Consider the following 12906-nt stretch of genomic DNA (forward strand, 5'->3'; position numbering starts at 1 on the left):
TTACACAAAAAGAAAAGGAGTACTTGTGGCACCTTAGAGACTAACCAATTTATTTGAGCATGAGCTTTCGTGAGCTACAGCTCACTTCATTGCATCCGATGAAGTGAGCTTAGAACACAAGCATATTAGCTGAATAATAAATAATCATGTAATAACCTTACAACTCTAGAAACAAGTCACAGTTAGCTACTGGAAATAATAATCAAGCTGTAATTAGCCAGTGTATAAATTCACTGACAGTGTTAAACAGGTGACTCAATTCTCCATCCCTGAATGTTTCCCTTTTTCCCTTTGCCTGCCACAGTCTCCAGATCTTATGTCTTGATGGGAATTTCCTCACATCTTTGCCAGAAGAGTTGGGAAACCTGCAGCAGCTCTGCTCTCTCGGGCTTTCCTTCAACAACTTCAGTGAGGTGCCAGTGGTCTGTGAGAAACTCACTGCCTTGGACAAACTGGCCATGGCAGGGAACCAGCTGGAAACCCTGAACCTTGGGATGCTGAACAAGATGAGCCACATCAGATATGTGGATCTTAGGTAAGTGGACTCTAGCTGCTTGAACATTCCATCAGCAAGAGTGCTCCTCAACCCCACTTCCAGCAAAGGAAGCTGTATAATTGCTCTAGCATGTCTTAGGAGGCATCCTGGGTGGTTGTGTTCTTACTGATATTTTCAGAGCTTGGGAAATTCCACTTCGGAGGGTATTTAAGAGAAAGGCAGGCTAACTGTTCTGTGGCTGAGGTCACAGAGCACTGACCAGTCCTCTGGTGTTCAGCGCTGCTGCTCTGCTACTCCTTAGTAGGGAACTCACCAGCTCTCCTGGCTTTGCCTCACTTGCTTCTCTGGAGATGAGACAGTTACTGATTTCTAGCCTGTAAATTCCTGCAGCAATGGTCTGCTTCATCCTTAGAAAATATAGTGAGACTTCTGATCATAAAAGACATAAAAATCTAAGAGACATAAAAATCTTATAGCTGAATTAACATGTATGGCAAGTGCCTTCCCAGGTTCCTGTGTGACCACGCACAATACTGCTCTCTGTCCCAGAACCAGGCCTTCCGTCTGCTAGCCTCTGGAAGCTGCCCTCAGCATCTCCTGACTGTTAAAGGTGTTCAAAAACTGAGTAGAGCCAATAATATTTAATTCAACAATGAATAGTGGGTGAACAGACATAGGGACTGCTTCTGTCTGTACCCCTCCCAGAAAATCCCCCTTCACCAGAACCCTTCCTCTACCTCACTCACCCCCCAGTCCTCTATCCTGGGTTTGGTCTCCAGACTCCCCCACATCCCTCCTTTCGGTGCAGTCTCCAGCCTGTCTGTTTCCCACTTCTCCCTCCTGCCATCATTTCACTCTGTCCCCACCTCCCCCCCAAAATAGAAAACCTTTCAGTGTTCTTTTCTCTGATCCTTTATCTCTTATCTCTGAGTGTTTAGGCTGAACCACCTGTGGAGATTATCTGTTGACAGCCTGGAGGGGAACAAATCTGTGACCCACATGGATTTGCGAGACAATCGGCTGACTGACCTGGATCTGAGCTTCCTTGGCAGTCTGGAGCAGCTGCACTGTGAGCGGAATCAACTGAGGGAACTGACTCTGAGTGGCTTCTCCCTTCGGGCACTCTATGCCAACACCAACTGTATGTCCATTTTATCTCCTTCACCTGCCTGCTCCCTCCCCAGACCCAGGGAGAGCCCTTCTGTCATCCCCCCCCCCCCCATCGAAACATAGCTACTCCAAACACAGGTTGGCGGCTCCCTAGAGTTCAGCCCTACTCTCAATATCCTGTGGAGCAATAGCCACTTCAAAGATGGAAACTGTAGCAGCCCAAGGGGTTATCCCACAGAAGCTTGTTCTGCATCCTCTGTTTGATCCGGAAAGGGCCTCTCCTCTCCGTATTAGTACTGTTGGTGTAGTATTTTATTTACTTGTATTACAGTAATATTCAATCAGATCAACACCCCATTTTGCAAAGTGCTTCACAGACAGAGTAAGAGACTGTCTCTTCCCTAAAGAGTCTGCCATCTCAGTTAAGGTTATCCAATCAAGTGTGTGTAACAAACAGAAGGAGAAGGAGGCTAAGAGTAACAGACATGGGAACATGTGGCTGCATGGGCACATGCCCAGCTTTCAGTTTTTAAACTTATAAAACAAGAGGTGCAGTTTTTAGGATCTTAATGATATCTGTTATCCCCACTGGACACCTGTATAGCCATTATTTCTTGCTGCCAGGGATGTCTTGTTTCAGTAACGTTGCCAAATGTGCAGCTGGATGCTTCATACTAAATCTAGCTGAGTCCCTTTGCTGCATCTGGGTTGAAAAACAGGAGTCTTTGTAGTTTCCATACAGAACAGCAGCAGCTCACTTTACGCATAGCAGCCACATATTTCTGGGATCTATACTGTCTTACTCCTAGGTTTGAAGGGGGCTCTGGAAGTCTGGTTTAATCCCTTGTAGTAGCTTTGGTGTGAGCATGATCTATGTGGCAACCAGTGGCAGCTGGTGACTTTTTTCACAAGTGAAGCACTTATCAGAAAGTCTCACAAATTCCAGTATACATCGTCGTCCTTGTAGTCATGATCGGACGTGTCTACTCTGCCCTGTCAGACTATCGCAGTCTCTCCCTTGTGCTTGCAGGGATCCCGTGTCATTGGCCCCATGGCGATGCCACAAGCCCTTTGCAGCTTTGCTGTCACAGCCCCGCTCCCTTGCTCACCAGCCAGGAGTGTAGGAGCTGTCCCTGGGCAGGAACTGTTGAGCAACAGGGTGGCTTCCCCAGTGGCTGGGGGCTTGTCATCCTGGTTGGTGTCCTGGCCAGGATGACTGCAGCCTCCCCTGTGCCCTAGTGTCTTGGGCCCCTCTGCCATGCAGGGAGCCCCCTCTGCTGTGTCAGTGCTGGGAGGGATCCCCCTGCAGCCCCACTGTCAGAAGTTACCTTAATTGCTGCAGTCCTGCCGTGGCCTCACCAAGCCATGATTACCCCTGCAACACCCTCATAAAGTGACTCCTGTGCATTGTAAGTTGCCATGGTAATGAGGCAGCTTCCTGAGGCACCAACACCTGTATCATGGTTTGAACCTCACCTGCCGCTCTACATTTTCTGGCATTGTTTCAGTGTGGATATGGAGAGAGTAATGTGACAAATTTAAATCAAATTATAAGACCTTCTTGTAGACTTTTGTTACTATCAATGAACATGCTTAGCTGTCCTTAAGCATCTCTCTATATATACAAAAATGTAGCTTTTGGGAATTAGCTTCTCAGTATTTTAGTTAGGCTGTGCCTCATTTGCCTAGGCTGATGAGCCTTCCAATGAGTACAGCCTCTTGCAGCAAAGTGAACTTTCCTGACTTGTAGAACTCACTGACCCTTCCCTCTAGTTCATCATGCTTTTCACAGGGAGAAAAGGACATGGAAGTGCATTTCAGTAGCATCTTATAATAAGTGTTACAAATGGAAGGATGTCCGTGCAGATTCTCACTTTAGTCTGTGGCATTGTTGTTGAAAGTACTGATGTTGGGTTGTAACAAGAATGATCATTTTTGTTTTGCCATGTTCACTAGCCGTCCAGAGCAATCCTGCCTCTGGTCCTTTGATTAAATGATCTATGCTCTCAAGTTATTCTCATTTTTCTGCTGTTCCTGTGAGTGAGAACAGTTCTCTTGCTGCCCTTTGTGCTGCACTGCATCATACTAGAGACAAGAATCCTATAACCACCGCAGTAGAAATAATAATCTCTTGGAACACAGTTTTAGAGAAATATGTAGTTCTGATACCTGAGGAGAGAAGAACTGCAGCCTGGCTCTTCATACCATGGGCTTTTCCTGTCTGCAGTTGCAACAAATGTCTGTCTGAGCACTAGAGATTTTCCAGCCCTATCTGGTCATCCTGAAGGGTTGACACTTGATATCTATCCTAGTATATTTCTGGGAAACAGTTTGTGTCTCTGTTGTTCCCCTTCTAGCAGCCTGGACTCATTACTGTTTCCTTTATTTGATCAGGTCTGATGACTGTAAATGTTTATCCAGTCCCTAGTCTGCTGACCTGCCTAGAAATCTCCCGGTAAGTGGTGACACACAAAAGAATACAAAGTGAAATCCTGGGGGGCCTGGACCACTTCCTGCAGATTCTCTGGAATCCAAGTCCTGGGCCGCGTGTATTGAATGACACAGGCACTCTCTCTAGGCTTCTTGGGAAATTACAAGGAGAAACTTGATCACTATCAAATCTGACAGGTTTCAGAGTAACAGCCGTGTTAGTCTGTATTCGCAAAAAGAAAAGGAGGACTTGTGGCACCTTAGAGACTAACCAATTTATTTGAGCATAAGCTTTCGTGAGCTACAGCTCGCTTCATCGGATGCATCCACAGTATGTTTCCACAGTATGCATCCGATGAAGTGAGCTGTAGCTCACGAAAGCTTATGCTCAAATAAATTGGTTAGTCTCTAAGGTGCCAGAAGTACTCCTTATCAAATCTGAGTTTTGCATGGATCTATCAGAGATCTTTATGTAGTGACTGCCACTGTTGCACGGGATCTGTCTCTTCAAAGACTTCTGCTCTTGTATCCCGGAAAGGATGCTTAGTTGGATTTTTCTGTCCATTCAGTTGACTGTTCATTTTAAATGCCATTTTGTTATTTCAGGCCTTTTCCATCCCCAAAACTTGCCTTCAGAAGAGAAATCTTTGTTCCTTAGAGCTCAGCCCCATAGCATGCCCTTCCCCCATGTGCATGTTGGCTTCCATGGGAATTCTACTACAATTCAAGGGGTCAACATAAATTCCAATGCCTGAGTTTTCGTGCCTTTGAAGCTCTGTTCATGTAGGAGGTGAATATGCTTCTGGAGTTAAACACAGCAGTGAGTGGAGTGGGCTTGTTGTACAGGAAAGTTTTGTCAGTATGCTGGTATAATTAAACCAGTATGCATACCACTATAACTGCCTATCAGGGATTTCTCTTTCAGAATGAGAGTGGGTTTTTTCTGTTTACTTTAAACCTCTTCCAAAACAATATTAGCTATACTGCAAAAAGGCATTCTGGTACTGGAGTAAGTGTGTCCACAGGAGGAGTTATACCAGTATAACTATCAGTTTAATTCATACTGTAGCTTTTACCAGTATACCTTTCCCATGTAGACAAGCCCTTAGTCCCATTTCCTGATGGTGTTGGGAGCTTTCAGTTCATCAGCTGATTTCTCTGAGTTCATGAAGCAACTTCTAGAATGTCCAAATATTCCTTTTCCTGCCTTCTAGAGCAGGGGTGGGCAAACATTTTGGCCCGAGGGCCACATCGGGGTGCGAAACTGTATGGAGGGCCAGGTAGGAAAGGCTGTGCCTCACCAAACAGCCTGGCCCCCTGACCGCCTCCTCCTGGGACCTCCCGCCCCTAACCACCTCTGCTCCCCGTCCCCTGACTGCCCCAACCCCTATCCACACCCCCGCCCCCTAACAGGCCCCCCAGGACTCCCACGCCTATCCAACCCCCCCCCGTTCCCCATTCCCTGACCACCACCCCCAGAACCTCTGACCCATCCAATGCCCCCTGCTCCTTGTCCTCTGACCGCCCCCTCCCAGGACTCCCCTGCCCCTAACCACCCCCCGGGACCCCACTCCCTAGCCAACCCCTGCTGTTCCCTGTCCCCTGACTGCCCCGACCCCTATCCACACCCCTGCCCCCTGACAGGCCCCCTAGTACCCCACTCCCTATCCAACCCCCCCTTTACCCTCACAACCGCCCCCTCCGCTGAACCTCTGCCCCATCCGACCGCCCCCTGCTCCCCATCCCTTGACTTCCCCCCCGGGACCTCCTGCCCCTTATCTAACCACCCCCGCTCCCCGCCACCTTACCATGCCGCTCAGAGCAGCAGGACTGGCTTATTGGAAAGCCTGGGACGTGGGCGGGTGCGAGCCTCGCTGCCTGTGCAGCAGCATGGCTGCGGGGCAGGGGGAACAGCAGGGGAGGGGCTGGGCGCTAGCCTCCCCAGCCGGGAGCTCAAGGTCTGGAAAGGACGGTCCTGCGGGCTGGATGTGGCCCGTGGGCCATAGTTTGCCCACCTCTGTTTTAGAGGAAATGGGAGGGATATAGTTCTTCTTTGAGTGATAGTATGTATAAATATTCAACAGTTGGTGTTTGCTTGTCCAGTGTGCTCATCTCAACTTTCTATTCATCCATTAGGGTTGGTACAAGCTTCCTTCACATCCCCATTTGTTCCAGGAAGAATATAAAAGATGGAGCTATCCAACCACACCCAGTTCATTCTTACTGCTTGTGGCAAGGGTCAGAGCAGCTCACTTTTGGAGCAAACATACCTGTTTCTCATTGTGCATAGTTCTTATAGCTGGCAGTTAGTAATAGTGTTAGGTTTTTACTTTTCCTGAACTTGGGTTCTTCAGCGAAGAAAGGACTTCTCTGTCACTGAGTGTTTGGTACCAATTGCCTGCAGGGGAGACCACAAGTCCTCAGACTTTAAGAGCTGCCCCTCAGATAAGGCCATTATCTCCCGAATGACCATCATGCAAGGGGTCTTTTCCATTTCAGCAAGGGACACATTTCAGATCATTGCAAAATCTTTATGCCTTCTCAAAGCGGACCCAGCAGTTGATGGAGTCCCACCTGAGGGCCTTCCTGTTGGAGCAGTCTCTGTGCTGAGACTCTGATCCCGGCTTCCAGACATTGAGAATCTCTGGGGACTGAAGGTCATAAAAGTCAGTGCTGGTGGCCTCTTCAAAATTTTCCAAGGTACCCTTAAAATCCTTCTCATCTTCTAGGAAGCACCTCTAGGGATTTACCTGGACTTTTGATATGGCCCTCCTCACTGATGCTGTCCCAGTTCCTGGAACCAACAGTATCAGCACTGTTGCCTCCATGATCCTCAGGGCCAGCTAGGTCGGTACCTTCAGCACCTACTGGGAGGGCACACACTCTTACAGAAGAAAACTACTTCTCATCCTCATTCACATAGCACAAGAACCAGGGTAAGCCAATGAAATTAATAGGCAGCAGGTTTAAAACAAATATAAGGAAGTACTTCTTCACTCACCACACAGTCAACCTGTGGAATTCATTGCCAGGGCCTCAAGTATAACTGGGTTCTAAAAAAAAGTAGATAAGTTCATGGAGGATAGGTCCATCATGGCACACGTGCTCAGGATGTTCCTAACCTCCAACTGCCAGAATCTGGGAGTGGATGACAGGATGGATCATTTGATAATTGCCCTGTTCTGTTCATTCTCTCCAAAGCATCTGGCACCGGCCACTGTCAGAAGACAAGATACTGGGCTAGGTGGACCATAGGTCTGACCCAGTATGGCTGTTCATATGTTCTTCTCCTCAGCCTCAGAAGGGAGCCGGCAACTGCCCCTAACCAGGTTCCAGGACTCTGTTCTATCATTTTCTCCTGTATGAGAGAAGGATACCCACCTCTGGCCAAGGCATGAGTACAGTACTAATCCTGAGTACAGTACTAACCCCACCTGGAGTTCAGAACCACAGACAGCAGCCGCCTTTTCCCATGCTACAACCACAAAACCCAGAGTAGCTGGTACCAGCTAATTTGTCTTTGTAATCACTCAACGAGACCCTGATATCACATCAAGTGATGGCCACTCCAGAAGACCATAAATCATCCAGGACTTGATGAGGCATATACCAACAACTATAGAGATTCCCACCAAAGAAGTACATGACACACTGCACAGGCTGCTCAATATATTACATATATCGATACCATGTTGTGTAGCAATCATGATAAACAAGGACCTACTAGATTCTGTGAAGACCCTGTGGCAGACACCAGCATCATTAGCACCAACCTCAAAGTAGGCTGATAGATAGTACCAGATGCTGGCCTATTCATACCTGATACAGGGATCACTCGTAGTGACTGTGGCAAATGAGAGAATGTGCCACGGCTACCAGAATTTCGCTGCAAGGATAAGGAGCCTAGACTTTCTTGGTAGGAAATTGTACTCAACCTTGAACCACCAAATAAGAATATTGAACTATCAAGCAATCCTAGCAAAATATGACTACCTTGACTGGTGTTCCATGGAATGTTTTATTGACAAACTGCTGCAGGAATTCAGAAGTGAGTTCTAAGTCATCCTGATGGGCAATTGGTTGCCAAGACAGCTCTATGGGCAGCATTGGACGCTGTGGATATGGTCCCCAGGCCCATGGCAACAATGGTTATAATGTGCCATACCTCACAGGGGACACATGACCATAGGCTTAAAGGGAGCATCCATGACTTTTGAGAGAGCTAAGTAAAGATCCCGCATAGGGAGTGGATCCCTAAATGATGGACAGTCTAGAAATGCCTCTCAGGAATCTGTTTGCCATTGAGTGTGAAAATACTGATTGATCACTTAGTGGATGGATGACTGATATGGCAGCCAAATGAACTCTCAGCAAGAGACCAGTTTCCACTGGTATAGTTATTCCCACATAGCCTGGAAATGTGGTGCTGGCAGGTCCAATTGGAGAATCTCATCCACTTTGAGAAGGACTGTGCTGTAGTCTCCGTTTGCATAAGCTCCTCATTTCTGACTCCAGTGAGAGTCATCAGCTGAGAGTCATCAGGTATACAGGCTACCACTCGAAGAAGAAAAGAGGCTACTTGCCTGTACAGTAACTGAGGTTCTTTGAGATGTGTAGTCTGTATATGTATTTCATCACACACCTGCCATCCTCGCTACTTCAGAGTCTTCACAAACCACTAAAGATGGCAAAGGAACTGGATGTAGTTACATGACTCCGCCCTTTATACTCTCACCAGAATGCACAAGGATATGAAGGGCACATACGCCACGCCAACCAACACTGCTAACTAGAAATTTTTCTAACGCATGAGCATTGGGCGTGCAAACACCAACTGTGGAATATGAAGACAGGCTACACACCTTTAAGAACATGAGTACTGTACATGCAAGTAACCTCTTTGTACTTCATATTAAGTGTTCCCCTTCCCAGGGAAGGGGTAAATATTTTGTTTGAAAAGTGCTTTGAATATGTCAGTTACTATATGAGGTCTGGATGTGGTTAGGGCTCAGACAACCCTGTGTTCCCCCTCTCAGCCAAATTGTCTCAGGAGAGGGGGACTTGGTTACTGAGAGATCTAATCTAATGGCTGCCTCAATTTCTTAGGGTTTATGGCAAGTTTAGCTCCATAGACTTTGCCCAGTTCTAATTGTTTCACATCTAGGCTGCAAAGTTCTCAAGTGACACTCCCCCCCGCCCCATGCTATCAGAAAAACATTCTCTCATTTTGTTAATTTCTACTTTCCCTTAGTATAGAGGCACCTGAGAAAAATAGAAAGAAAATAGATTTGGCAAGGCTAATTTGGTGAGATTGAGACCTATGGTTCATGGCTGTAGCTCCTTGATAGAAATAGTCTGCCTGGATTTTCATGAACATAAAGTAGAACCTGATGCCAGTCTGAGTTTAGGATTGATTAGGCCTCTGGGTAAAAGGAGTGAGAGCAAAAGATTCTTCTGAGGATGCTTCCTGAAACACACAGGCTTTCCTGTGTTGGTGCTCTGAGAGAGAGTGCAGGTTGCCGTTCGTCTGCTGAATTCTATTCTATGGGACAACTCTCTCTTTGGCCCCTTTCTCATATCTTGTGGGCAAAGGTACAGCACTGCTGTTCTTTTGAAAGAGAAGAGAGTGGTGAAAAGAGTGAAGCATCTCCTCATAACAGAACAGATTAGCATGAAAGGAAAATGAACATTTCCAAGACTAGAAGCCCCGTTAAACCAGCTTGGCATGACTAGGTGACTGGCAGCCTTTTAGCTCTTGATCATTAGTTCAGCATTCAGTCAGTAGAAGTTGAAAGCTGTTACGAATGGCTGTTTATTGGGCCATGATGTAAAAATATGGGAAAGGGAGATATCTTAGCCTAGGTCCCAGTGGGCAGGCTACCTTCTTGTTCAGTGCTAATTTCCCCCTTGTTGGCAGGTCTCAGCAGAGAGACCAAAGACTGAATGGACCATGGAATCTGGCCTCTCCTCTCACTCAAGCTCTGGGGTGAAGTGCATCAACATGCCAGCATAGGGAAGCTTTCCCTGCTCCTGCCATAGCTGTGGATAAAACATCATGGCCATGAATCAGCAGTCTTTACCAGCCCTACACTCACTGGTTTTGTTTTAAATGAGTTTGAATGAGATCTGGTGTTTGTGACTGATTCTACACTGTCGTTTCTTTTTCTTTGGGTTCGTCTCTTGTGCTATTTTATATTTGAGAATCACTAGAGTGTTCCAACAAAATCTCCACATGATGGGTTATAGGTTCAGTAGAATTCTGATATCTTGCTGTCCCTCCTCCTCTTATGCTTTCCATTTCCTCTTCTCAGTAACCAGCTGCTGTGTATCCCTGACTGGGCCTGCGAAGCAAAGAAACTTGAGGTTTTGGATATGAGCTACAATCTCCTCACAGAGCTTCCATCAAGGTAATAGCAAACCTCCTTCTTGGCCAAAGGTGGGACTCATAGAATCATAGAATCATAGAATATCAGGGTTGGAAGGGACCCCAGAAGGTCATCTAGTCCAACCCCCTGCTCAAAGCAGGACCAATTCCCAGTTAAATCATCCCAGCCAGGGCTTTGTCAAGCCTGACCTTAAAAACCTCTAAGGAAGGAGATTCTACCACCTCCCTAGGTAACGCATTCCAGTGTTTCACCACCCTCTTAGTGAAAAAGTTTTTCCTAATATCCAATCTAAACCTCCCCCACTGCACTCCCTCCAGGCTGTGTGTCTTTGGGGAAAAGAGTGATAGTACTCTTCTATACTCCGCCCCCCCCCAACAATGTTTCACTTGCTTGTGATGCCACTATGTGGTGCCACACTGTCTGGACTGTGCATATATTCAAAACATTTATAGATTTTTAAGGTCAGAAGGGATCATTATGATCATCTCATTTGACCTCCTGAATAACACAGGCCAGAGAATTTCATCCAGCGATTCCTGCATCTACCCCAGCAATTTGTGGTTGAACTAGAGAGTATATTGTAGAAAGATAATCCAAGCTTGATTTAAAGGCTTCAAGTGCTGGAGAATCTACCACATCCTGTGAAAAGATTTCAGTGGCTGATTATCCTCAACAATAAAATGTATGCCTTATTTCCAGTTAGAATTTTGCTGATTTCAACTTCCAGCTGTTGGATCTTGTGCCTTTGTCAACTAACTTAAAAAAGCTCTGTAATACCAGGATCTTCTCTCAGTGTAGGTTATTTTAGACTGTTGCCTCTTTTCTATGAGTTGCTCTTAACCCTTTCCCCCCCCCCAACTAATTAAATATGGTCACACATGCTGTTCTTGTCTTCTCAGGCTTGCCTCTATCTCATTGGGATTCAAAATCAGTCACAAGCAAAATTAAGTGAGAGGAAATATTTAAACATAAAAATACAAATGATAACTGGGAATTATTTAAGAATGGTTTGTTAGATGCCCAAGCCCCACATTCTTCAATCACAAAAGAAGACTACTTCAGTTAAAAAAAACCCAATAACAATACATCCTGGCTAAGAAAGGAGGTGAAAGAGGAAGTAAAAAATAATGGAAAAGCAGCGAAGCTGATAGCAATGAGTACAAATCAGCAGTTAGGAAATACAGACAATTGATAAGGAAAGCTAAAGGTATCAGTGAAAAATCTATGGCCAGTAGGGTTAAGGACACTAAGAAGGAATTCTTTAAATATGTCAGGAACAAATTAAATCCTACCAGTGATATAGGTCTAATACTTGACAAGAATTGTAAAACTATCAGCTATGATGCAGAAAAGGCAGAGGTATTCAATAAATATAGGCGTTCTGTATTTGAAAAGAAGCAGGATGATGTGTTCTCATATCTCAGTGTGATGATGAAATACATTCTGTTTTATCAGTGTCTAGGGAGGATGTTAACCACCAACTGTTGAAGTTAAACATTTTTAAATCTGCAGGGCCAGATATATTGAACCCATGAATATTAAAAGAATTGTCCTAGGAGCTCTGTGAAAAATTTGTCTTGATTTTTAACAGATCTGGGAACACTGAGGAAGCAAAAGCCAATGTTGTGTCCATATTTAAAAAGGGTAAACAAGTTGACCCAGAAAATTATTGATTGGCTGGTTAACCTGATAATGAACCTGGGCAAAATCATTAAAACGCTGATATGAGATACAGTCAGTAAAGAATTAAATTATGGTATCATAATTAATGCCAGTCAACATGGTCTTATGAAAAATAGTTCTTGTCAAACAAACTTGATACCATTTTTTATCAGATTACAAGTTTGACTGACAAAGGTAATTGCTTTGACATAATATACTTAGAGTTTTGTAAGGCATTTGAACCATGACATTTTGATTTAAAAAAAACCCCACTATACAAAATCATATTAAATGTATTAAAAACTGGTCAACAGATACAGAGAAAAAAGTAGCTGTAAATGGGGAATCATCATCCAGTGGAGGTGTGTCTAGTGACATCCCTCAGGTATCTATTCTCAGCCCAGTGGTATTCAAAAAAGTTTATTAGTGATCTGGAAGAAAACTTAAAATCATTGGTGGTAAAGTTTGCAGATGACACTAAAAGTGGTGGAGTGGTAAATAATAATAGGGACAGGTCAATTGTACATACCAGCCTGGATTGCTTGGTTTAAAGGGCTCATTTGAGGAATGTATTTTAACACAGCCATTTGCATAGTCCTGCACTTCATAACAAGGGCTGTTGGTCACATTTATAAGATGGGGGACTGTATCCTGGAAGAGCAGAGATTTTGGAAAAGACTTACTGGGACATGAAAACGAGTAGAAAGTGAGTTTCTGGTGCAATCCAATAGCTAAGAGAGTGAATGAAATCCTTGGATTTACAATCAGGGAAATATCAAGTATGAGTAAGCAGTGGGGGGACCATTACTGGATACTGTATCC

General features: G+C 45.2%; 1 protein-coding gene across 5 annotated transcripts in view; it reads left to right on the plus strand.

Annotated features, from left to right (window-relative positions):
- The window catches only part of PHLPP2 (PH domain and leucine rich repeat protein phosphatase 2), a 145645-nt gene that overhangs the window by 78237 nt on the left and 54502 nt on the right, over window positions 1-12906 (plus strand). For all 5 annotated transcript variants that reach the window (XM_048816964.2, XM_048816965.2, XM_075118525.1 and 2 more), the window contains 4 exons: window positions 305-535; window positions 1435-1637; window positions 4001-4061; window positions 10348-10443. In XM_048816964.2, the coding sequence (XP_048672921.2) occupies window positions 305-535; window positions 1435-1637; window positions 4001-4061; window positions 10348-10443 (591 nt within the window). The remainder of the gene's footprint in view (window positions 1-304; window positions 536-1434; window positions 1638-4000; window positions 4062-10347; window positions 10444-12906) is intronic.

Source organism: Caretta caretta, chromosome 12 (assembly GCF_965140235.1).
Source record: "Caretta caretta isolate rCarCar2 chromosome 12, rCarCar1.hap1, whole genome shotgun sequence".
NCBI classification, from domain to species: Eukaryota; Metazoa; Chordata; order Testudines; family Cheloniidae; genus Caretta; species Caretta caretta.